Consider the following 27936-nt stretch of genomic DNA (forward strand, 5'->3'; position numbering starts at 1 on the left):
AAGCTCAATCCGTCAATTAATTTCACGACACATGTTCTTTGGCTTGCTTACATGGACTTGTATCAAAAATAAGTAAAGAATGTCACTGGATTCTGAGCTATGAATTTAACACGCTAAAGTTCAAGATTACCAACATCGTGTATTGATGGCTACGCGTGTTTTAATGATAATCTGTGAACTGAAGTGAAGTGCTTCAGATGTTTTCGTGACAGAAAATATATTTTTTGACTGTGAACTTTGCACACTGGCAAACATATTACTAAAAAAAACCTATCTTGGAACCTTATTTAAGCAATAGTAATTAAAACACAAAATACATTTTCTAAAAGCAGAAACTACAAGACTGAGAACATCCGTCAGTCCCGCAGTTAATCATAATCATGGAATCCTCACGAAAATATAATTGTTTACAAATGTATTCTGCAAAATAACAACATTAAAAAAGTAAATAGATAAATATTATAGGCCGACCAACAAAATCTGACAAACTACCCGAACGAGACAAAAATGAACACTATCCCATCTACCTACCCTACTTTTTTTCAGCTATGTTACCAGAAACATTGTTCATAAAAAAGTGTTGGCCTAATGACAGTTTCATGAAATTTTGTACCAGTCTAATATGGTTTGAAAAGTACAAATCTTTATTTTTTTCATTTTTACAGTATTCCTCAAAATTACACAAGGTGTACACCAAGAGGAGAGCGCCCTTCCCTGTGAAATTTCATGTTTCCAACCCACTGCCTGGATGTAGTGTGCAAGCGTTCCTTCGTTACACTGATGATCATGATGACTCGGTAAGTTGCTTGTAATTGCTTGTATTAGTACCCCACTTTTACTCTGTCAAAGGCATGCCAACTGTCTGTATTCTAATTTTAGATTAGATGTGATTGTGAATCATAGTTGAAGTGTGTCGACCCACATCTGTTTAACTTTTTGACAACATAGTGTAGAGAGAGGGGGTGGTGTTGAGGGGAGTGGGGTAGTTTGGAAAGACTTATGAGTGGTTTTCCCCCAGAGCAATAAAGTCTGTAGGCCCTTCACCATAGAAAATATGGCCTTGTCCATAATTTCTACGACGTTTAGTGAATCAATGTATTAAAACTTTTTCTTCTTCTTCTGCGTTCGATGTTAATGTATTAGCAGAAAGAAACATTTTTGGAACGCAGTTAAATGCAATGTCATTGTAATTTGTATGAAGCAGTGTAAACAGTTGACCAATCACAACTAAAAAAATAGAACTAATTAAAATAAATTTAATAGTATGCGATTGAACATAAAAAGTTAAAACTTATGGACATGGGTATACATGTGAAGGTTCATCCAATGACAGTGTGTTTTTTGTATACAATTCATGCCTTAACATTTCAGGCTGTTCGAAGATGTCCCACACACGTAAAAGAAGACCGGAGCTGCAATGAAACTGCACCTTGTCATCTTCTGCAAAGCCTACACGAGGATGCATTACACATTGCGAGACCGAAAACTAAGGAGAACTCTGTAGTAGCTCCACTTCATTGGTCAAACGAAGATGCATCGTCTTCTACGATTATCTATAGTGTGAGTTTTGTGTGGTAATTGTGCCATTCTTTTTTCTCTCTTTTGTTCTCCCTAATTAGTCTTGGAAAATTGTGTATTGACTATGATTGCAGAGCTGTCTTGGGGCTGCCACTAAAATTTTGCAACTTGCGTCAACATACAGTTGACACAATGTGGTGGTAAAATGCGTTAGGTCTGTCAATAAAGCATTTATATGTGAATAACTAAGAAGAAGAAGAGCTAGCAGGTGACATTTTGTAATAAATTAAGTTGTGTGAAATCATGTTGTTTAAGAGGCCTTCTTGAATGTCAACATGTTTTTTATCATCTTGATATTTATATTTTTTCTTGACGTTGTTCTCACTTTTTATGAACTATGATATGACCCACAGAAGTGTTCCTGGTTCGATACCATCAATAATTCATTCATTCTTCCTTTGAAGAAGTTTGGCGCACCCCAAGAAGAAAAATACAGAATGTTGGAATAGTATGAAAACTGAAAGTATGTTTTCTGTTTCCAGATGACCTGCAACTCTGCATGTGTCGGTGGCCCAAACCGGAGAAGCATGACAGTTGTATTCAAACTGAAGATGCAACGTGTTGTTGTGGGTGAAACAGAACTTCAAATTCACGTTTGTGAGCATCCCCAAGAATTCCGGAGGCGAGAAGAAATACAATTTCAAGAGAAAGGTACACTTTTTTCAGAATTACTACAGTAACTGTTCTCTATGTGCCGTACATTAAAGTCTAATGAGTCACTCCCTCCTGACCTACCCCGCGACTCATGCTTACAAAGGTATAGTTGCAAAGAATTCACCATTACCTCTCTTTGCACCCTGCTAGTTCCTTAGAATGTGACCGGAAAGTATGTCAGCTGCTATGAAAACTTTGTGCGTCATAACTCATGACGCAATGAAAATGACGTAATTGAAAGCACGTGAGAGGCCTACATTCGCCGAGACTCTTCGTAAAGATAACGTGGTAAATGGCACATAGGCTCAGTAAAAAGATTATTTGTTGTCACGTCAGATTATATTAGGTACATAGAGAATACTACATGGCTTGCTGTGTCGTACCAGATTTACACGAGTTGTTTTTTTAAATATTGAACTGCGAGCGAAAGCGAGCTGTTCATTATTTGAAAAAGCAACGAGTGTAAATCTGGTACGACACAGCAAGCCATGTAGTATTCTGTTTATCCTACATACTGTACTTAAATGTATTTTACTGAAAATGTCTTGCAGTCGAGGCAGCTAAATTGAAGACGCTTGTTCTGGAACCTCGATCTCTTCTAAAGCCTCGTGCAATCTATTACGTCAAAGCAAAGAAACGTCACTCTGAAAGTGTGGCGTGACGTGTTAGTTCTAAAGATTCATCGAGGGTAATTAGCGAGCGCAATTTTTGTTTCTATAATGACGTTTGTCTCGGTGACTTTGGCATCATAAGCAGTGGAAAAACAGGTCCTTGCCAGACTTGCTTGACATGACCTCATTTACATGATATACACACGTGTGATTTGAACGATTATTATCTCACGGGTGTCTCGCTCACGTATGTAGGATAAATACTTTTGCTAAACATACTGTGTTCTTGGGAATATAACAAATATGTTATTTAACTTACGACCACTCTAAACCTTTCCTACAGTAATTATTGCAGCAAATTTGCAGAGTTTATCAAATTCCTTTTTCCCACTAGACATTTTGGTGAGTAGCATGAGAAAATCACTCGCCAAAATAAGGATGTATTCCCCAAAACAGAAAGAACAAAAAGTACTGTGCTCGGAAAAGAAAAACATCAAATAAAACGTGTATGAAACTAGCATTTTTTTGGAACCCATGTGTGCATATTTTCTGTTATTAATCACATTTATTCAGGTCTGAGAAAGGCTCTTCGTAGTCCTCGAACCGTTATAAACCTACCCTATCTATCTAATCACATTTATTACAAACTTTGTATGCGTTCAAACTTCGTTGAGCAAAACATATTGGTTAACTGAAAATCTCGTTAAGCTATTGAGATTTGAGGCGATACCGTTTCGACTTTGTATTTCATTCTTATTTTTCAACACGAGAAAAAGAGGACTATTGCATTATTTCAGTAAAAAGATTATTTATTGTCAGATTATATTAGGTATACTTTTGTTAAACATACTGTGTTCTTGGGATTATAACAAATATGCCTTTATTAAACCATTATTCGCGGAAAGCTTTGGGCAAATCAAAGACAAACACAGTATACATAGGTGCAACTCTTTTGGTTCTAGCCGGATTTCCGATTTTGAAAAAAAACCAAAAAAACTTCATGAAGAATGTCATTTTTTGGACTCACATGCGAAGCAAAAGTGAGTCTATGTACTCACCCGAGTCGTCCGTCCGTCCGTCCCCCCCGTCCGTCCGTCCGGAAAACTTTAACGTTGGATATTTCTTGGACACTATTCAGTCTATCAGTACCAAATTTGGCAAGATGGTGTATGATGACAAGGCCCCAAAAAACATACATAGCATCTTGATCTTGCTTCAAGGTCAAGGTCGCAGGGGCCATAAATGTTGTCTAAAAAACAGCTATTTTTCACATTTTTCCCATTTTCTCTGAAGTTTTTGAGATTCAATACCTCACCTATATATGATATATAGGGCAAAGTAAGCCTCATCTTTTGATACCAGTTTGGTTTACCTTGCTTCAAGGTCAAGGTCACAGGAGCTCTTCAAAGTTGGATTGTATACATATTTTGAAGTGACCTTGACCCTGAACTATGGAAGACAACTATTTCAAACTTAAAAATTATGTGGGGCACATGTTATGCTTTCATCATGAGACACATTTGGTCACATATGATCAAGGTCAAGGTCACTTTGACCCTTATGAAATGTGACCAAAATAAGGTAGTGAACCACTAAAAGTGACCATATCTCATGGTAGAAAGAGCCAATAAGCACCATTGTACTTCCTATGTCTTGAATTAACAATTTTGTGTTGCATGACCTTGGATGACCTTGACCTTGGGTCAAGGTCACATGTATTTTGGTAGGAAAAATGTGTAAAGCAGTTCTTAGTGTATGATGTCATTGCTACGTTTAGTTATTTTACCTTGACCCTGAAGGTCAAGGTCATGTAAAGGTCAAGGTCAAGCATGTGAGTCGTATGGGCTTTGCCCTTTTTGTTTTATGATGCGAGAAGACTTTGTGTTTCCGCTCTCTTTGAAAATGGCTTCTCCGGCTGCATTTCTCACTTCGGTGCAGGAATGCAATGGGAAATGTCAATGTAACTGTATTTATCATTTTGTGCTGTCGTGTGTTCACCTCAGGCTCAATCATAGGACACAGACCGGCCAGCCCGGCCCCTGATACCCAAAGTCAATCTCCCTCACCCACGGAAAGTTTTGGCAGCGGGTCGGGATCCCCAGCACGGATGAGAAGTCGGTCAGTCTCTCCATCTCGGAGCGCCAAAAGCATGTCGGGTTCTCCGGCAAGGTCAGGGTCACGATCTCCAGCTAGCAGATTCGGGTCTCCGGCCTCTGGTGCTGGTAAGTTTTAACTATTATCCATGGGTGCGAGACTCTTACGGTTCTAGTCGGACTTCAGGTTTTGAAAAAAAAAACTGTTTGGTTTGTTGTCAGAATCTTTTTCTTGTTATTGATTTCGTCTTTTTTGAGGGGGGTGCTTTACGTACTTCATAGTTCAAAAAGTTTTCAGAGCTTGTTTTTGTATTTAAAATTCAAAATCTTTTGTCTACTGGCCCTGGTTACATTGCCTGGGTTTTTTTCTTCTAATTTACCTGTGTATGTTTGGTTTGCGAAATCTCTGCCCAAGGCTTTTTGTCTCTCATGTTTAATGTAGGCATTTTGTTATGATGCAAGAAGATTTTATGTGTTTCCGCTCTATCTGAAAATGGCTTCTCCGAGATTGCAACTGTCGTGTGTTCACCTCAGGCTCAATCATAGGACACAGACCGGCCAGCCCGGCCCCTGATACCCAAAGTCAATCTCCCTCACCCACGGAAAGTTTTGGCAGCGGGTCGGGATCCCCAGCACGGATGAGAAGTCGGTCAGTCTCTCCATCTCAGAGCGCCAAAAGCATGTCGGGTTCTCCGGCAAGGTCAGGGTCACGATCTCCAGCTAGCAGATTCGAGTCTCCGGCCTCTGGTGCTGGTAAGTTTTAACTATTATCCATGGGTGCGAGACTCTTACGGTTCTAGTCGGACTTCAGGTTTTGAAAAAAAAAACTGTTTGGTTTGTTGTCAGAATCTTTTTCTTGTTATTGATTTCGTCTTTTTTGAGGGGGGTGCTTTACGTACTTCATAGTTCAAAAAGTTTTCAGAGCTTGTTTTTGTATTTAAAATTCAAAATCTTTTGTCTACTGGCCCTGGTTACATTGCCTGGGTTTTTTTCTTCTAATTTACCTGTGTATGTTTGGTTTGCGAAATCTCTGCCCAAGGCTTTTTGTCTCATGTTTAATGTAGGCATTTTGTTATGATGCAAGAAGATTTTATGTGTTTCCGCTCTATCTGAAAATGGCTTCTCCGAGATTGCAACTGTCGTGTGTTCACCTCAGGCTCAATCATAGGACACAGACAGGCCAGCCCGGCCCCTGATACCCAAAGTCAATCTCCCTCACCCACGGAAAGTTTTGGCAGCGGGTCGGGATCCCCAGCACGGATGAGAAGTCGGTCAGTCTCTCCATCTCGGAGCGCCAAAAGCATGTCGGGTTCTCCGGCAAGGTCAGGGTCACGATCTCCAGCTAGCAGATTCGGGTCTCCGGCCTCTGGTGCTGGTAAGTTTTAACTGTTATTTAACTTACGACCACTCTAAACCTTTCCTACAGTAATTATTGCAGCAAATTTGCAGAGCTTATCAAATTCCTTTTTCGCACTAGACATTTTGGTGAGCAGCATGAGAAAATCACTCGCCAAAATAAGGATGTATTCCCCAAAACAGAAAGAACAAAAAGTACTGTGCTCGGAAAAGAAAAACATCAAATAAAATGTGTATGAAACAAGCATATTTTTGGAACCCATGTGTGCATATTTTCTGTTATTAATCACATTTATTCAGGTCTGAGAAAGGCTCTTCGTAGTCCTCGAACCGTTATAAACCTACCCTATCTATCTAATCACATTTATAACAAACTTTGTATGCGTTCAAACTTCGTTGAGCAAAACATATTGGTCAACTGAGAATCTCGTTAAGCTATTGAGATTTGAGGCGATACCGTTTCGACTTTGTATTTCATTCTTATTTTTCGACACGAGAAAAAGAGGACTATTGCATTATTTTTTATGATATAACGATCTCAATGAAAGTGAACTTTTATTGAACTTCATAAATCGCAACATTGTGGCAACCCTGTCGGGATTGGTTGTCAGTGATAACTATACCTTTTTGCTTGCTGAAAAGTCGCTGGCCAACTTGGCGACTGCACTTGGTTTCAATCAACATTTGCAAAATCGACTTCAAAATGTCGAGTGAAAAGGCCTTTTCCGAAGCCATTTATTTGATATTGTTTTTTTTTTTTTTATCTGATTGGTTAATAACTAATGTATCAGCCATTGTCCAAGACGACTCCTTATTTTCTTGTTCATACTTCCCAAAAATTAGTTAAGGGAGGAACAACTGTGATTTGTTGGTAAAAAAAATAGGGTTTTATGGCCCCCGAAAATAGGGTCAGTCAGCTTTGTTTTTCTCCCTTTTTTCTTGATTTTTGTCTCGTTTGATAATGTTTTGTCTGATTTTGTTCAAATGATTTTTTTTTTCAACAGATGACATCTTTGACGAAGAAGAAGAAGAATGGAAACCACCCAAGGTAAACTGCTATTTATGCTTTTAAAAGAAATAAAATAAGTGTTCTCCTTAAAGGCCCAATACCAAATCGCCCCCAAAGTAATAAAATCAGACTCAGGAGGTCAGATAACATTTATGTGCAAAAGAAAAACAAAAAATAGGCAGATCTAAGTGTTTTGACGGTTAGCGTTATATGTGAAGATAGCAGCGATTCTGGCCATTCTAGCAATAAACACTCATTGGCTGAAATTAGACCTGCCTACACTACGATTTGACCATAGAAAACTACGTATTTAAATCAAAAACTACGTAACTACACATTTTGGTCAAGACTACGTAGTTTTTGTCCGCCAAACTACGAAATCGGCGACCATTTGCTTTCTTTGTTCTACGAAAGCGATGACGAGTCGCCCAGTCCGATCCAGGTTTTGGCTTCCCGATTTATTTTCCGAGGCGTCGTTTGCACACACTGCGTTCAGAAAGCAACAGCGTACGCGAGTGTGGAATGGGCTCAATAAACGGTTGGCGTCGTACTTTTCGCGGGCAGTTAACTTGGACAGTGCCCTTGTGCATGTTCGCGGCAAAAGTACATAAGTTATCTTAGTTGGTGTGAATGCGGTTCCAAAACTACACATTTGGCTGTAAAACTACTCATTTTGGCCCCCAGACTACTCAAGCAAACTTTAGGGGGTAGGCAGGTCTGCACTGGGTTAAATTCAACAAAATGGCTCCTACCTCTTCCTGTTTGATCTGCATTCACTTATGTCCGAAACTGGGCCTGGAACACTCCTGTTCAAAACATTGTCGGGCCAAATACCACATAATTCTATATAATTCAGTCATTCCTGTTACCAGCGATCAACACAAAAGCTCATCAGTTTGACGCTAGAACGAAAAAGAACGCCTATCATTGAGTGTCTTCTTTCGGAAAAGGAGAATGACGACACGACCTTGACGTAGGTCTAGCAAATGACGTCATATGTGTTGTGGAAGAAACGCGTGGCCAGGTGCATCTCAGAAATGTGTTCTACGAAAGCTGAACAATACACTGAACTAAACAACTCCAAATCAATATGTTCAACTAAAATGGCCAGAATCGCTGCGCTCTTCACATAATAGTAAGAACCAAAAAGGGCGATTCATGCATTTGAGATTGACACCGTCAATCCTCATCTTCGACTGACTGTTTACCATAGTTACGGGGTATATTTGAGTAAATCCTTTTAGGTATGTCTTAGTTTGGGTACAGTTCATACTCCATATTATTTTGGAGGCTGAACTCGTCACACAAAAAAAATTGAAAATGCCGGAGGGGAGAGAAGCTTTAAAGCAGTACAATGGCAGGGGTCTTTTTTGTACCTAATCAGTACTGTGCTATAAAACAACCAGAACTCGCAAGAAATTAAATTGTTACTGTTCACAATTCAGATGTTATTATCAATTGAAATCATTGGTTCTCATTTTCCGTCAAAAAAACTAAATTATTTGCATCGAGGGTACTTTTCCCTCGATTATCGAATCATTGACATGTTTTTGATGGGGAAGTGACGCCCGTCTGTATATCATGGCAGACAACATGAGTTTAGTGCTCCCGGACTTGAAGACTAAATCCTCTATTTCGTTCATTGTGGCTCATTTGTTGTGCTGCAAATGATCGTCATGGGTGGAAGTAAATATTGCAGAATGCATTTAGCTCCACTGTTAACCAAATAATGCTCGGTTTGTGGTTCTTGAAAAACAATTAAAGCAAGCGGCTGACGATCTTATTTCTCAAAACCCTGTTGCTCAGAACACAAATATTTGATAATAATCGTAAATGTCCATCCAATACAAATATCAGGACAGCCTCTCAACTTTCTCAAATTAAAACAAAAGTTGGATGGTAATTGGAGATCAGCAACGCTGTCTCGAAACACATTGCTACATTTCATCTTCTGTTCTTTCTTCTTTTTATTTCCTCTTCCTCTTCCTAAGATGAATTTATGCTGCCGTTTTAGAAACTGAGTAACCTAAGATCAAAACAATTTATATTTGACCAGTTGGGTGTGCAAAGTATGTTTCAAATCGACTGGTGACCATTTTAGAATAATGATCACAAGAGGGAAAAATCCCTCAATTCAACATTGATGTCACAAAGGTTGTGCGTTCTGGTTGCACATTTCTAACTGTTCTTTGTACAGTGACTCCGGCAGACCGCTTGCCAAAGTCTCAGGCCGAACTGGTATTGCCTCATCAATGGACTTACCAGCAGGACGAATGACAACACAGACGTTGAGACAAAGTTTCAACTTCAAAGTCTCTAAATAAAAAAAATGAAATAGAAACATGGAACAAACAAACCCATGGCATTTGTCTTGCTGGTTCTGCACCTTTGTATTTAATCATAGTTATTCTCCAGCCTGCAGTCGCCTCGTTTTATTCCTTCAAACGTTTGTTCAATTTATTTCAGAAAAAAAGAAAACGTGGGCGCTGTTCCAGTTCTTCTTCTTCTGAAGATGTCAGTGACAGGGAGAAACTCAGCACCAAGAAAAGAAGGAAAAAACGTAAGTCTTTGTGTTATGTATGGTGCAATCTATTTTTGAGTCACTTGAGTAAAAAGTGACTATGTAATCGGTCAGTGTTAGTCTGTCCGGCCGGCATGGACACCACCTTAACGTTGGACTTTTCTCGGAAACTATAAAAGTGACGGAGCTCAAATTTTGTTTGATCGTGACCCCTAATGAGCTCTACGCTTTGACATCAGTTTTGTTGACCGTTGACCTTTTTCAAGGTCACAGGGCAGCCTCGAAGGAAAAATGGGAAATTTCATATCTCTGAAACTATTTATCAGATTTGCTTCAAACTTTTCAGGATTATTGACTCTTATGAGAATCATAAAGAGTCTATCTGTGTATGTCTGGCCATCCGGCGTCTGTGTCAAAACTTTAACATTGGACTTTACTCGGAAACTATATAAGCCACATGTTTCAAACTTTATGTGATGATGACCCTCATTGAGCTCTACGGTTTCATCTCTGATTAGATGACCTTTTTCAAGGTCACAGTGCAGCTTCGAAGAAAAAAAACGATGTTCTGTATCTCGGAGACTATTCATCAGAATTGCATCAAACTTTATAGGATTAGCCTACTCATCCCATCAAACCAATCACATCCATACTTTATTTTTCATCGTCAGCGAAAAAACAAGGGCAGTAACTCCGCTTTTCCGCCCACCTCTTCAATCTTTAACGTTGGGCTTTTCTCGGAAGCTATGAAACCAAAATCTTTCAAATTTGGCAGGAATATGCCCTGTATTGATCTTTACAACTTTGCTGAATATGAATGACCTTGAGCTATTTTCAAGGTCATGGGGCCGCTTCGAAGGTAAAAATTTGAAATTCTGTATCTCAGAGACTGTTCATCAGAATTACATCAAACTTTCTAGGATTACTGATCATCACATCAAACCAGTCACGTCCATACTTGGTCAGCAAGAAAACAAGGGCAATAACTCGGGTCTTCTACCCACCTCTGAAACTTTAACATTAGGCCTTTCTCAGAAGTTTTGGAACCAAAATCTTTTAAACTTGGCAGGAATATGCCCTGTATTGATCTTGACAATTATGCAAAATATGAATGACCTTGACCTTTATTCAAGGTCACAGGGCGTCATCAAAATAGTAATTTTGAATAAGAGTTGTTTGAGCGTTTGCTCTTCTTGTTCTTTACATCAAATTATGACCATCTGAAGCTTTTTACGAACGTCGTAGGAAAAACAGGGGATCTACCTTGCCTTTCTGTTCGTTAACACAAAACTTAACAATGGGCTTTTCTCGGAAACTATAAAAGTGACCGAGTTCAAAGTTTGAGTGATCCTGACCCCCATTGAGGTCTAGATTTTGGTGACCTTTGACTTTTTTCAAGGTCACAGGGCAGCCTCGTAGGAAAAATTAGAATTTTTTTTTATCTCTGAAACTATTCTTCGGATTTGCTTCAAACTTTGTGGGATTATTTTTTACCTCTAATTATTAACACTTGTAGGTTTTTAGGGACAACGTTGGAAAAACAGGGGAGATAACTAGCCTTTTCTGTTTGTCAATACACAACTTAACGTTGGGCTTTTCTCGAAAACAAACAAAGGGACTGAGCTCACATTTTCTGTGATTGTGACCCCAAATGAACTCTACGCTTTGAATTCTATTTTGTCGATCTATATATAATAGCCTTTTTCAGCGTCGAAAGTGACTCGATCGAGCGTTTGCTCTTCCTGTTTGAAGATGTGGTCATTTGACCTGCAAACCCAAATTCATGGGAACACCACTGAATTGAAATTAGGTAATTATTTTTTATTTTGCCGAAGAACTGAAACAATTACATTTTGAAATGGTGGAGGAAAACCGGGTAGGACCCAGAGGAAAACCACAGACTGCAGGATTTTTATGAACAGCGACTAAACTGTTCACCTCTCAAATATCTCTGACCCGACCCGAACCCAGGCCAGTAGGGACATAATGGAACTCCAGTCCAAACTGGGTAGGACCCGGAGGAAAACCGCTCGTCCTGTCTCCCTTCTCTGGCAAAGGGTATTTTGGCTAATGCGACTGAGTCCCAGGCGTGTTCCAAATTGGGACATCTTTCTGGTGTTGGACTTTTTGAGAGGCAGGCAGTTTGACTTTCAAATTGCTCACTCTTAGAAATTCTTTCCAGGTTGCTCTGACTTCGGCCAGACACACCAGTGAGATTTACGCTTTTAGTGGTTTACCGCGTGATATCGCCACTGAGCGAGATGGGTCAATCTCTTGAGATTTTTGCCTGGGTTCCAGGTCAAAACTCAAGTCGCAGGTACCCTCCCCTGTGACTTTGATCCGCTCCTCACTTCCATTCTTGCCCCATTAGACAATGAGGACGCAACTCAGTGCCCGGTGGCACTTGCACCTACCCGCATTGAAAAGTTCTGTCCCTGTTCATAAAAACCCGCCGTTGGTGGTTTTCCTCCGGGTCCTACCCGACTTTTCTCCACCATTTAAAAATGTAATTGTTCAGTTCATCGGCAAAATTAAATAATAAAATCTTAATTTCAATTTCAGACTTTCCAAATAGTGAGGCTTTAACTTTCGCACCACGTGGATGTTAGGTAATGTATTCGTCTTGTTGTGTATTGTGTGGCCGTGTGCTTTGTGTGCTGTTATCAAATGTTTGGCATCAGCATGGAGCATTGGCCAAGAGTAACGAGAAAGCTAAAACTGATTTCAGCATTACCATGATGGGATTTCATTAAACAGCTTAGTCTCTTGTGATTGACTATGACTCAACTCGAAGGAGGTGCTTGCAGGGTTAGCCTTTGAGGACCATCCTCAACGCTGGCTGTCCTATGGCCCTCTTGGTCGAGAGAGTGGGGCTGTATCTTGGGCAAGGCAGTCCCACTGTAAAACAACAGCCAAGAATTCCATGTCACAGTTTCCTGCTTCGCTGTGCCTGGTAGTCTTGGTCCATAATGACTGACTGACTTTCATACTGTGTGTGTGACACCACGTGAGTGTGCGTGTTAGTTAAAGCCCTCTGCTTTGTGCTCAATACTAGGGAAATTGCTCGTATAATAAACCTCAAAATTATGAATTATTCTTATTTAATTTTTCAATTTAATCTCATTTGCCATGTGGACTTTTTGCAGAATGTTGCCCTTCAGCTGGGAGTCTGTTGAAGCCAGGGCTTCACCCATGTTCTTCTCGGAGCCAGTCTGAGCCAGCTCTTCCTCCTTGTTTGCGTCAGAGCCAATCGGAGCCCCGTCAGAAACGACAAACAGGATGTCGGAGCAGAAAGCAAGGACAAACAGGATGTCGGAGCAGAAAGCAAACGGCCGCAAATGCAAGGAAGCGGTTTGATTGTCCAGTCAAAGACTGTAAAGGGAAAACTGTTGATCTTTGGAAACATTTCCGAAATTGTCACAAGGATATGACTCAACCTGAAGTAAAGCAGATCATTTCAGACTCGCGTGAACCGAGAAAGAGGTCTTATCACCGCTTTCGTTGTGTACAACCAGGATGTGAGTGGACAGGTACAAGACCTGAGAAACACTTAATGTCAAAATCGCACAATATTTCTTGTAAGAGGGAAGCTTTGGCAATGGCTAAGCTTTGCGAAAGAGTAGACACTGATAAAACCATTCCAGTCGGGCCAGTGCCACCAAGACGTGGTTTGCACACGGCAGACAGCATTTCCAAAGAGTTCTATGACTGGTACAGTTCTCTTGAAGGGGGGAGTTATGTGTTACCTTCCTTGCACCCCCGAAAGTTGAAAAAGAAAGAAAACCAAAATAAGAGGGTGCAAAACATGGTTAAGACCGTCCTTCAAGAAATCTGGAAGAGTGATAGCTTCGTCATTGAGAGCCTGAAGGCTCTTAAGATGATTGGTCGTAAACAAAATGGAGAAAAAAGCATCCTTGAGAAATTGAAAGAAGATAGGACATGGGGCACAGTCAAAAATTTCATGATTGCACTAGGACACTTCATGAAATTCATTGAAGTGTGCTACCCACACTCTCAGATTGACACTGCAGGCATGCAAACTGTCTTCTCGGGCATCATGAAAACAATAAACAAGTTTGTAGCCGAGGAACTGCAAAGACGGAAGCATAAGGGGCGAAGTTTACTGATCCCGCGTGAAACGATGGAAACGTACCTAAACAAACAGCTGGCAAGAAAAGCGATTCAAGAATGGAAACAAAACAAAACAGCCGACAATTTTAAGAAGATACGAAACCATCTTCTTCTTCAGACAGCTTTCACCAATTCAAAAAGAACAGGAATTTTGTCAGACATGACCACTACACATGTAGATAATGCTAGTACCAAAGGGGAGAGAAAGGTTGTCCAGATTGATGATGGGAAAACGTACAACACATCAGGCCCGGCAGGAGTGCAATTCAATGCAGACAACTTTCAACTCCTATGCGACTACATCAAGTACGTGAAACCTCAGTCAGATTCGAACCAAATCTTTTGCAAAGAAGATGGCAGTTTTGCAGAAACGAGTGACATCAACAAGTTTCTTCAAAATGCCTTTGAACATTTTGGCGCTGTCCATGGTGAGACTGTACCAAATGTCACCTGCAGTATCATCAGAAAGTCTTGGGTGACTCTAACCAGAGACGCTGATATGCCGAGAGAAACACAAAGAAGAGTCGCGCGTCACATGGACCATACCATCGGTACGTCTGACAGACATTATGACATCTCCGATGGAGTGAAGGCCACTGTAGAATTTGCAGAAATTGTAGAAAGCTTCATTCCTGTGGCAAGTTCTGCAAATTATGCAGTCGCCTTCGCTCACTCGGAGAATGAAGAGGAACTTGACTCCGAGAATAAAAACACCTCTAGTTCTGAAGAGGAACTAGAAATGTCCCCAGACATTGAAGCGGCAACTGGCAGCAAAAAGCCAAATCGGTTTGGCAAACAAGTAGTCTTTGACGAGGAAGACTTGGTACAATTAAGACGGTGCTGTTGTGCGTATATTGAAGAGAAATCAGAGGGAGGGCGAATACAACGGGCACATGTAATCAAACTCATACAAGATGCAGGTGTCAACTTTGCAAACCTTCTGAGAGATTACACACAGTTGCAACTCTACAGCCGGGTACGCACTGAAGTTTACAAAGCAAAAAAACACAGATCCAAAGGCAACTGCCTTGAAGCACTGAAGTAAAAAAAAGCAAATAAACACAGGTTCAAGGGCAAGGTAGTAATAGATGTACCACTCTGAATGTGTAACCACATCTAAATTACTTTGTTGTCGCCTCCAACCATGAATAGCAGGATAGCAATTAAGTCAACAACCATGCTGATAGATTTAATCTAGTGATACTGATAGACTGGTGATTCTGGGATGATACACGCCTCACAGGATTTGTGATCGTTTTTTTCTGACATTGAGTTTTTGCGTTTGAAAGTTTGTTACGCCACAAAAAAAGTTCTATGTTTCTGGTAACATGGCTGAAAAAATAGGGTAGGTAGGTTGTTTAAAAAAAAAAAGATTTATTTATTTTAATTTTTTTAATTTAGAACTGTTTATTTTTGTCATGTTTGGGCAGTTTTCGTCGGATTTTGATCAATTTTTTTTAAACAAAGAGAATTTGTTTTCTTTCCTCGCAAGGGTGAAAACAAGATTAGGGTCGGCCAATTTTACTTATTTATCTACTATTTAGATAAAGAAGTCTGTTCATTTTAATTACGTTCTGGCAGTTTTTGTCTGATTTTGTTCTTTTTTTTTAAACGAAGAGAATTTGTTTTCTTTCCTCACAAGGGTAAAAAAAAGTTGAGGGTCGGCCCCTTTAACTAGGGTCAGTCGGGTGACCAGAAACATACACTTTTGTTTTTTTGGCCTTATGGATCTGCTCAGCGGATGGAAGTGGATGGGTGTTCCCTTGCGGCACAGAATAGCTGCATTTTACGTTTTATTGTTTGTTTGGTTCACTCAATTCTCATTGCGTTCGTTCAATTGTCGTCTTGTTTTGTTAATTTTTAGTTTGAAACGTTGGGGAAGTCACTCTATTTTCTCTTCGGGGAACCGAAAGTTTAGGACAAACCCAAAAAGTTAAAGTTTGGTCAAGTTACCATAAAGAGATGTATTTGTTGTTTTCAATTTTCACAATTTACAGCTTTGTGCATCTATCCTTTTTACTGTATATTGTACTGGTTTTCACTTTTGTTTGTGTGAATTTGCCGAGAGAAACACATGGACCATACCATAGGTACGTCCTGTGCATCTAGAAAATACTCCATTTTTATGAGTTTGCTAGTTTCTGCATAAATTATTTCCATCTCTTTATTATTGCTTAATAAATTGTGAGGGTAACTCTTCCTTTTTTTAGCTGTGGTGAAGCAGAGCAGCTAAACATCTCGCTCAGATTTGTTTTGTCTTTTTGAACAAACACTGAATGTGGAAGTTACTTTTGAAGCAACTAAAATACTCTTGTCTGTCTTCTTCATCTTCTTCATAGCGGCCGCCAAGTTGTCTCCAAACAGGTGTTCTGTTTCTGGGCGACTGGTAATGTTGACTTTTTGAGGTCTTTTTGATGTTGATGGAAACTTAATGGTGTTGAGTGAACTTTTCTACTTGATTGATTGATTGTGAATCAAACTTTGACTTGTTTCAATTACAATCCCCTGTTTTGTGTATTACTCAGACACACGTGTGACATACAGGGTCCTGGAATCCTGGAAAAGTCATGGAATTTTTAAAATGCCTTTCCAGGACTGGAAAGGTCATGGAATTTTATGATAAGTCATGGAAAATCTGGGATGGTCATGGAATTTTACAATGAACACTTCACAATAAATCTATTTGTTAAAATGAATGTTCAAAAGTAGTTTTTGTTGTTGTTTTTTGTTGTTTTTTTGAAGCTTGTGACTTTAAAAACCAGCTGTGGTGTATAAGCCTACATGACATTTTTGAAAGCCAGCGTTGGTGAAATTATGACGTGTTTGAAAGCCTTTGTGGGGTGGAAAAACACTTTTTTGGGTATGTATTGTGTGTGTGATTTTGTCGGTGAAGTCATGGAAAAATATGGGAATGTGCTGAAAAAGTTATGGAAAAGTTATGGAAAATTGATACAAAAACCCTGTATTGTGTTATACTTATGTTTTGTTTGTGTTGCCGAGGTTATGTATCAAAGAATATATTGTATACACATGTGTGAGTCTAGAGCCGGTAGAGGCACTTCTTTTTATTAATATTGTAAATCAAACTAGTCTTCTGTTTTGCCAATATTATTGAAATCAATCTAGTCTTACTGTTTTGTTGATTGTTCTGTCTTATTTAGTTTCACGTTGTTATTGTTGTAATTATTTTGAGTTTGATATAGTTATTGGTGTTGGGGGGAACTTGCTGAGGTTGAGTGAATTTTTTCTGATTGATTGATTGTTTTAAACTTTTATTTTGTTTCAATTATTAAGTTACGATCAATTGTCTGTGTATTTCTCAGGCACCTTCATGACACTTTATTTTGTTTTAAATATGTATGCATTGACTACATTGAAATCAAACAAGTCTTAGGTTGTTTTTTAATATTGTTGTATTGACTTAAATGTAGTTACTAATGTTACATAGTGTATGTCTTATTTGCTTCAGTTATGTGTGATGGGAAAGGTCTTGACACAGCAATTATCATCGCAACGACACGATTGTTTTGTGTGTTTGTATCAACATATCAAAAATATGTTTGCTGTAAAACAATGTGTGTGAGTGAAGAAAATACAAATACATAATTATTGCTTTGGAGATACTGTCACAGGGCCAGGGACTTGTTTGTTCAATGTTTTTTGTTGTTGCTGAGGTTATGCATGTTCTTGCATATGTGAAAACGATGAGTCTCAAGGTTGTCTCATTGATTGTATATAAATCAAACTTTTTTCTTCTTTTTATTGATTACATTTAAATCAAGCTAGTCTCTCTATTTTCATTTTGTTATTGTTATAATATTGACTTCGAGGTGTTTTTGTGCTGAGAGAAACATGTTCGGGCTTGGTAAATTCCTACTGATTGATTGATTGATTGTGAATCAAACTTTGATGTTTCAATTGGTAGCTTGCGATTCCCCGTTTCTTTATGGGATGCTCACACAGCTTAAGTTACTGGACTGTTACATTTCACATGAACAAGTGACCTTACGGGGGCTCATATGTGACCGTGTGTGTACTCCCAGGCACCTGCGTGACAAATTTGTTCTTCATCTTGTTTTGCTGAGGATATGCATGTATTAAGATTATTCTAAAGTCTACAGGTTATTCTTCGATTTGATTGCATGTAAATAAAGCTAGTGTGACTCATGTCACTTACTTTCATTTTGTTGTAATTTTGACTTTGATGTGGTTTTCTTCTTCTTCTTCCTCTCCTTCATCTTCCTCTTTTTCTTATTCTCCTTCTCCTTCTTCTTCTTCCCAAGGGGATTGTGTCCAGTGGACGAGTGGTTTTTATTTGTTAAAATGTTGATTCTTGAACACGTTAGTGTGAAGTATTGAGTGTATGCAATAAATGAAATTTGTATACACGTATACATGAGTGACGAGTGGTTTTTATTTGTTAAAATGTTGATTCTTGAACACGTTAGTGTGAAGTATTGAGTGTATGCAATAAATGAAACTTGTATACACGTATACATGAGTGTTTGGTCTGTTTGGAAGGTGTGGCTTGGTGAATTTGTCTAACAGTTTTGAATTCATAAAATATGTGTGTACCATATAAATATATCCAGCTGCATCCGTCAAAATGCAAATACATTCTATGAGGTTTAATATCATCCTAAATATCTGCATGTACAATACCACAATGTCTAATTAAGCCCATCTCCCATCTCCCCCCCCCCCCCCCCCTTTTCCTCGTCGCGATATAACCTTCGTGGTTGAAAACGACGTTAAACACCAAATAAAGAAAGATTAAGCCCATCAATTTCTATTGGTTGTACTAAAAAAAACATTATTTTTGACTCATGAAACAGAAAGTGTTTAAAAATATCAGAGTAAAAATACAAACAATAACAAAGGCTCAATGCTCAATATCTCAGACGTTCAACTCAAAGTTTTGGTTGAAAGAACATGGACATTAATCAAATTAAAAAGCAATACCAAACAAGAGCACGCATAAGAGCGCATAACCCTCAGCGATACTTAATAAATACCAGGCTTACAGAGTCCGGGGAGCTGGATCGGTCAGTCGGTAGAGCCCCGGGCTCATGATCGAGAGGTCACGGGTTCGAATCCAGCATTGGGCTGTGGGTGCCCATATCATTTATCCTGTTGCCGACCCTGGTTTGGTGGTTTCAGTATAATGTGACCAGTCTTCTTTACATCTATCCCAAGATACATGGAAGTAAAACTAGCTAACGAACGAACGAACAGAGTCCGGAGCACTCCCAGTTTGTCATCTTTCCTGAAATTTTCATCAAAATCGGTTCATAACTTTTTGAGATCGGTGGATCCAGACATCATGACAGACAGACATCATACAGAAAGACATACAGACATCATACAGAAAGACATACAGACATCAGACAGAAAGTCATCGTCACAATAACCCTTCAGCTTTCGTTGAGGGTTAATAAAGCCAGACACTTTTTCAGCTTTTTTGCTTTAATGTTATTCATCAGAAGTTGTTTTTTAATTTTAATAAATATCATGATATTACCACAAATCATGTACACAGAAATGCACAACATGTTTTTATAGATGATGTTTATGAAAAGAAGACTTTAAACATTCTTGTCGTATAGAAGTACATTAAGTTACATTTCAATACATTAGGAGACATTTCAACATATTTCTTTAAGTTGCATTTCAACTTCGGGTTACAATTCAACAAAGGTACAATTCAACATCATAAGCGGCTTTTCCACATTTGAGATCTAGGTGACATATCACACTGTTAAGTGACAATTCACACGCCTTAGGTTACATTTCCGTGTTGAACTGTAACTTAAGGGGGTCTTAAGTTACCGTGTGCGTGGAGAGATTTCCACACACACACACACACACACACACACACACACACACGTTCACATGCACTGCGCAGGTTCGAATTACATGACTTATTAGCCTGCACAGCCGAGGGAGAGAGAGACTCGGGTCTTGCTGTTACTGTCTTTGAAACCGATACCTAGACTTTAACAGGGTCAAGGTCACCGATACCAAGACTTTGCCAACACAAATGAAAAACAAAAGTCTTTAGTGTAGGCTAGAAATGGAGATTGTGAAAGTCTTTAGTATAGGCCAATTCCGTTCATCTGAGACATTACTTCTTTCAGGGCCAAAGCAGACCTGAAGAAAGAGACGGACCCGTTCAAGAAGAAGGTGCTGGACGGGCGACAGCTAGCTCTCAAGATCAGCGCCAACTCTGTGTACGGTTTTACCGGTGCTCAAGTGGGCAAGCTGCCTTGTCTGGAGATCTCCCAGAGTGTGACAGCGTTCGGCCGCATGATGATCGAACAGACCAAGCAGTACGTGGAAGAACACTACACTGTTGCCAATGGCTACCCTCACAATGCTAAGGTATTTTTGATATTTATTTATGTTTGACAGAGTGCTTTTTCTCGTCTGGTTGCGCCGTCCGTCCTTTTTACTCACTCCGCTGTACTTATTCCTGCTTGTGCTCCCCTCCCACCCCCTTCCACCGTCACCAACCTACACACACTCACTTTTCTTTTTTTTTTTTTTTTTTGAGGAGAAAGTATTCAAATGACAATGTAGATAAATGATGTTGAGTTCCTATTGCCATGTTCACGACGGCAGCAGACTCAGTTGAGCATGATGTGCAGGCCTGAAAGTGGCGAGTATTTTACTTGCCATGGCGAGTAGAAACATGTAACTGGCGAGTACAATGTTCATCTACTCGCCAAATGCGAGTAAAGTTGCTGCAACAAATCGTTGGTTTGGCTAGTAACGTTAGCTTTCTGGCTAGTAAATTTTCAGAATCACTAGCCAAAGGCGAGTACACTATTTGTTGGACTTTCAGCGCTGATGTGTGAGGATTACAATGATGGTGCTAGTGTGAACCCATCATTTAAAACAAGAGGCGAAGCCTTCAAGGCTCACGTAAGAAATAGACAAACAGTAACACAAACTCAATCACTCCGTCACACATACACACCCACACACACAGTAAGCTTAGGTGACGACTGTGCAAGAAAGAGAGACACTAGATCTAGATCTGTCTGTGTCTGCATGTAGCCTACTTACAGGGACACGACTGCCAAATAGTCTCGGCCCGCTCAAAATAACAATGACCGAGACCACACACACCACGCGAGAGAGAAAGACTACAGGGAGGCATGCCGTCATGATGCATTAATTGACGTCAAACACTTTTGACCGTGACGTAATCTTATGCGAGCTTTATCCATAGTCTTGGATAACCACTCACACATAGACTCGGAAATGTTAAAGTTTCTACCACAGACATACACACACACGCACAAACGCACGCACAGACAGACAAAGTTATGATCGCATAGGCTACACTTACGTGAGCCAAAAATTGGGGATACTGAAATTTTGAAGAATCTCAGAATATATAATATAACTTCTGACTAAATGGTAATAGGACTGAACGCTTCACAAGAATTTAAAACCAGAGATTGGTGACATCCTTGTTTCTCAAATCTACTGTAAACTGCAGTATGGTAATAATTGTACGGTAGTTCATTATGCTTGTATTTTGTACAGTAGTATGCTGTCACATTATTGATGGCGTTGCTGTGGTTTTCAGGTGATCTACGGCGACACAGACTCGGTGATGTGTCGGTTTGGAACAAAAACTGTGGAAGAATCCATGAAACTGGGAACGGAGGCGGCTGAGTTGATTTCTGCCAAGTTCGTCAGCCCCATCAAACTGGAATTTGAAAAGGTGTGTTTGACAATATGAGGGTACTCTGTAATGACTGGTAAATATGTGATAGAAAATGTATGATAACAAGTTGGAACAAGAGGCAGCTTAGTTGATGCCAGTCATTTCTGTTAAATACATGAACATTCAATTAGAGCTGAAATAGATGCATTCTAGCTTAGTTATCTGTGTTGTGTGAATGTGTTGACTGTCGCCTTATGGGCCGTAAAATACGGTACATTGAAACCCCATTTTCAGACCTAAAAAAATCTGAGAAAATGAGGTCTGGAGGACTCTTAAAATGAGGGTTAATTAATTTACACAGGTTATGAACAGAAAGTCTGGGGGTTAATTAATTTACACAGGTTATGAACAGAAAGTCTGGGGGTTAATTAATTTACACAGGTTATGAACAGAAAGTCTGGGGGTTAATTAATTTACACAGGTTATGAACAGAAAGTCTGGGGGTTAATTAATTTACAGAGGTTATCAGACCTGGGAACCCATACGATTTCGCCGTATTTTGTACGCATGATTGTCGAGAATAAGCTCAGTACGGTCAGTGGGAAAAAAATACGACAAGAAAAATTCCTAGACTACTTTTCTTCACAAGCCCACCCTGAAGCCGATCCAGTATTTTGATACATGATTACGTCACTATATTAGCCGCCGTCGAAAAAAATATAATCGGATCGTGTCAATCAATCAAAACAACCAAACCAGGCAAACGAAAGTACGGTATTTGGCGAAATCGCCTCCGAGAATAAACAAGTGAAACAAAGGAGAAAAGTGAAAAAGTTTGAAGAAAAATATCACACACACACAATTTGTAACCAACACACACATGTAGTCCCACCCGGAATAAGCTTTTTGGGGATGATTTACGACTTTTGCGCACATTTCGAGCAGACAAAACACAACATGGCGGCTCTCGTTCCTCCAACTATCGCGAGACACAAAAAACCGAAATCTCGCGCGCGAGATCCTGATACATCCGGTGTTTCTCTGTACGCTTGTCACGACGACTTGTTGACAAACGAAGATTCGCGAAAGAAAGAGAAAAGCGCCGAGTCTTGAGTAGAGAGCTAATAAAGTACCGGTAATCGCTAATCGAGCGAAATGGAAATCCGCGGCCACTTCCATTAGGTGAATGCTATTCAAGTTTAGGTAACGTTTTAGCCGCATCTTTTTATAAGCCGCAATGCGATTTTTTTTTTAAAGTCGCGGCTTGTAGTCCGTCAAATACGGTACAGTTTGTGTCAGTAAAAATTGAAAAAAGCGTTTGTTTTAAATGTATAGGTAAACTTAATTAACGGTGTGACGGACGCGCATGAGGCATGTTTTAATCATGGATGTGCAAACGCTGTGTGGAGTACGCTTTTTTTTTTGAAAATACACCAAGTTTGTTTGAGAATACTCAAAGTGCAAAACAGGGGTTCCCAGGTCTGGGTTATGAACAGAAAGTCTGGGGGTTAATTAATTTACAGAGGTTATGAACAGAAAGTCTGGGGGAAAAACTGGGTTTTAAAAGGGACAGAGTCTCAAATTGTGGGATCTCAAGACTCATGACTCAAAGATTTTAATGTCCTTGTTACAACAAGGAAAATTGACTCGCAGTGTCAGGCGGTTTAAAACGCACACAAACATCTAAAAATGAGGGTTCCACTGTACTTTACACTTTGTCACTGACTTGCCCTTTGGTCGCTGACAGGTTTACTTCCCCTACCTGCTGATCAACAAGAAGCGCTATGCAGGCCTGTTCTGGACAAGCCCGGCCAAGCACGACAAGATGGACTGCAAGGGTATCGAGACCGTCAGGCGTGACAACTGTCCCCTGGTGGCCCAGCTCATTAACACCTGTCTGCAGCTGCTGCTAATTGACAGGTGTGATTATTAGAACAAGCACAATCTTTTTCCGCGAAGTAGCAGATTTTTTGCATTTTAAAAGCTCTGGAGATCTTTCTTGAGATCCCCAGATTTCATGATTTTGCCACTTGTTTTCAGTTTTTGTTGTTGTTTTTTGTTGAGTGGGGTGGGGTGATGGCCTGCTTTGGAATTTACTTTTTAATGTTCTGCAAGAGAATATTGAGCTTGTAAAGGTACCGTCCTTCTCCTGTAAACAATAATATGGAGCATCACAGATGCTTTGGAATTTACTTTTTAATATTCTGCAAGAGAATATTCAGCTTGTGAAGGTACCGTCCTTCTCCTGTAAACAATAATATGGAGCATCACAGATCTGTCCAAGCTTGTACATGGGAATGTTTTTCTGGATTAGTTACGGAGATTGACACTGTTGATAAATGCTATGGGCCATACCACGAAGTTAGGACTTTTACCTTACTGTTTCAGATTTGATGTTCATAGTTTCAGTAATTTTGTCTCCATAGACCTGACTTTTTTAGATGTTTAAATATCTGAAAAGAAAAGTCGTTACCATACCAACGTGTCTCAGTCTACAATACTGTTTCTGTCATTAGGGACCCAGACGGGGCAACAGAGCATGCCAAACAGACGATCTCGGACCTGCTGTGCAATCGCATCGACATCTCCCAGCTGGTCATCACCAAAGAGCTGGCCAAGACTGACCAGGAGTATGCAGCCAAGCAGGCCCACGTGGAACTGGCTCACAGGTAACTGACCATCAGTCTTCTTCCTCCTGTCTTGACACACACGCCTGCATGCGCACGCACACACACTCATTTCACAGGTCTAAATGTCTACATTCAGATTTTATTCTTCAAATGTTATTTTTGCTTATTTTGTAGTGACAAGTTATGACAAGTGTTAGTACAAAATACACACACACACACACCCTCCACACACACACACACACACCCCCTCCACACACACACAGGGATGTTACTAGGATATATTTTCTTTGGCAAAGGCAATGCAAGCTTTGGCAGTTTTCCAAAGTTTTTAAGGTACGTGTAGTCCTTAGTGTCACTTTTCTGTGAAATTATAAAGTTTTTGGCGATCTCAAAGAAGTTTCGGTGTTCTGCTGGCGCCAAATGACATCCCTACACTTCCAAACACATGTATGCATGAGATCTTACACACATTCAATTCAACTTTGTATTTATTTACCTCCTTTTTAAGACTCCCTCCTTTATAAGACCTTTAAAAAAAAATGTTAAAAGATTTTATGAGGCCTTACAAGAGAAGGGGGGGTACCTAGTATAGTTTTTAAAATGGTAATGTTATTTAACAGTGGTGTGACTGGGACATGTATAATATTTCAGGATGCGGAAGAGAGACGCGGGCAGTGCCCCCCAGCTGGGGGACAGAGTGCCCTATGTCATCATCTCTGCTGCCAAGGGGACCGCTGCTTACCTCAAGTCAGAGGTGTGTACTGTGCAACTTTTCTTATGAACACACACATACATACGCACATGCACGCACACACACACACGCACGCACACGCACACACACACACATGCACACACACACACCGGGGGCCCGGTAGCTCAGTTGGTAGAGCACTGGACTTGTGATCGAAAGGTCGCAGGTTCGAATTCGGGCCGGGACAGACACGGGTCAACTTTATGTGCAGACCCAGAGACGGAAGCCATGTCCCACCCCCGTGTCATCACAATGGCACGTAAAAGACCTTGGTCATTCTGCCATAAGTGCAGGTGGCTGAATACACCTAAACACGCAGACACCTGGGTAGCGCGACTCCGTTGCTGCTAGCTTTCCACTGGGAGGAAGCGACCCGAATTTCCCAGCAATGGGACAATAAAGTAATGAAAATGGGAGAAAAAAAAGAGAAAAAACACACACACTCACACATGCACATGCACACACACACACACAAGTCACACACACACACACACACACACACACACACACGCACACACACACACACACACACACTTGCTTCTACCATTTAAGAGCCTGCTCTGTCAGAGTTTCTGTTCACAACTTTTGTGCAAATATCTGCCATTTTCAGACTCCTATCCCACCCATCTCTTTTAAGACCTTTTTTTCTCAGATCTTCTGGTCAAAATATCTAAATTTACATCCATTTTAAGACTTCATCCTTTGACGGCGTGATTGTCAGATTCTATGGGGTCTTCAAAGGGGCAATTCACACTATTTTGGACATGTTCAACAGTGCATTCCTTTGAACAGGAAACTGGTACAGTGGAACCTCCTCTTAAGACACACACACACACACCACCACCCCCCACCCCCCTTTCTTTCTTTATTTGGTGTTTAACGTCGTTTTTAACCACGAAGGTTATATCGCGACGGGGAAAGGGGGGAGATGGGATAGAGCCACTTGTCAATTGTTTTTTGTTCGCCCCCACCCCAATTTTCACCAGCTTTCTGTTCACAACTTCTGTAAATGTACCCCCAACCATGATCTCAGATTTTTGAAGATGTTAAAACGGGGGTTCCACTGCAGCCTATTACAATGAAATTTACATCACTTGACCAAATTCCAAGTTAGCCTTGTGAAACACAACATTATCTCATCTTCCCTGCTTTGATGCATTGTTGGCTTGTTCCCCAGGACCCCATCTTCGTGCTGGAGAACAACATCCCCATCGACACCAAGTACTACCTGGAGAACCAGCTGTCCAAGCCTTTGCTGAGGATCTTTGAACCCATTCTCGGCGACAAGAAGGCCGAGTCTGTTCTGCTCCGTGAGTGGCCTTGTTCTGAGCTTCAATACTTGTTAAAAAACCAATAGAATTCTGTACTCACCGATACCCGGACAGCACAATACAATACGAAATTTTGCTCATGAAAGCTTTCTCAGGAAACAGACAAAAACGCGGGGCAACAAAAAGCAAAAGCAACACGGAACGAACAAGGTTGGAAAAGAAGATGAAGGGGGAAAAAATATTTGTGACAGAGGATGTGTTTCTCCTTCTTCTCTTCTTCTTCTTCGTTCATGGGCTGAAACTCCCACATTCACTCATGCTTTTGCACGAGTGGATTTTTACGTGTATGACAGTTTTTACCCCGCAATTCAGACAGCCATACGCCGCTTTCTGTGCTCAAATATTTGTAATAGATGTGTTTTAAAGACACATATAGAAGTTAACCTATGCAAAGTTCCTTGGGTGAACAATCGTGCACACTTTTTTTTTAAAGAAAAAGGGGGAGGGTCTCTCTCTTAACACGTCTGTGTCGAAGCGCAACGTAGCACTTGGGTAGTCATTGTTTTTCTTTTATTTCTTATCATATGTCATACATGGTTTTTTTTTAAAGTTTACTATAGGGAGGATTCTTAACCCCCTTCTCAGGTATTGTTTATATGGTATTGAGTCTAGTTTGCCAGTATTGGCGTTAAATTTACCGGTTGAAATGAGAAAATACCGGAATAAAATTGGCTTCCGGTCGATGTTTAGAACTACCGGGTTTTTTCGCTGGTAAAACAACAAAACCAGTACTCTGAGTTGGACTCTTCCAATGACGAGCCCACCGTTTTTTTCTGGACTGTTTGCATCATAAAAGTTTGCGTACCGGTTTGAAAAAATGCAAGCGCCATCACTGGTTTGCTCAGGCCCTATTGACGGGCTGTACAGATTTTAAGAAGTGAAAAACTTTTGATATTTTAATGTGGCAAATCTTGTACATGCTGAAATTAAGGGGAAACAAGTTGCGTGAAACGATATAAAAAACATTTAGTCAAGCTGTCGGCATTACAGTAATAGACAAACACAATAAACAGTCATCGCCGAGACTATATTTAAGATAGTCTCGACTAACCACACCCAAAAATAGAGACTGGTCACGCTCGTCTTCGGTCAATATAACACTTACCTCGACAGTACTATTCTTGCACATTATCTATTATAGGCCGAAAAAATTGGACAAAACGCTGAGTGGGTACAATTATCTCCCATAACCATGCGCCACCGTGGATCCCAAGCACTGTCCGAGTGCTTCCCCCTTACAGGATGTAGGTGGCGCGTCCTCTTTCTTTTTTCGCGCGTGTCAGACCGGCTGTGTTTCTGCTACGCTCCCGGATTATTTTGGACTAAGAGGCTCCTTTTCTGTGTGGACTATCACCTGTTGGATTATTGTGTGTTATTCCACTTCTGGCTTGAGGCTACGTTGTGTTTCCTTCAACTTGTGCCTCCGTTTTTGTGTGGCGGACTCGGCGTGCCTCCCGTCCTACTTCGTGGTGACCGGTCGTCTGCTTCTCGTTTCGCCGCATTCACTTGAGTATTGACCTAAATTTTCTTTGAATTTTGTTAATTCTCGGTCTTTAAGGGTACGTACAGGGCGAGGTAGGATGTCTCGTCCTG

At 40.3% G+C, this 27936-nt stretch overlaps 1 protein-coding gene across 1 annotated transcript in view; it reads left to right on the forward strand.

Annotated features, from left to right (window-relative positions):
* Window positions 1–27936, forward strand: part of LOC138971237 (DNA polymerase delta catalytic subunit-like) — a 66850-nt gene that overhangs the window by 25547 nt on the left and 13367 nt on the right. Inside the window, exons 17-22 of the mRNA XM_070343928.1 lie at window positions 20091–20334; window positions 21551–21688; window positions 23379–23551; window positions 24148–24300; window positions 24913–25015; window positions 26190–26322. Of these exons, the coding sequence (XP_070200029.1) occupies window positions 20091–20334; window positions 21551–21688; window positions 23379–23551; window positions 24148–24300; window positions 24913–25015; window positions 26190–26322 (944 nt within the window). The remainder of the gene's footprint in view (window positions 1–20090; window positions 20335–21550; window positions 21689–23378; window positions 23552–24147; window positions 24301–24912; window positions 25016–26189; window positions 26323–27936) is intronic.

Source organism: Littorina saxatilis, linkage group LG7 (assembly GCF_037325665.1).
Source record: "Littorina saxatilis isolate snail1 linkage group LG7, US_GU_Lsax_2.0, whole genome shotgun sequence".
Classification (NCBI taxonomy): Eukaryota; Metazoa; Mollusca; class Gastropoda; order Littorinimorpha; family Littorinidae; genus Littorina; species Littorina saxatilis.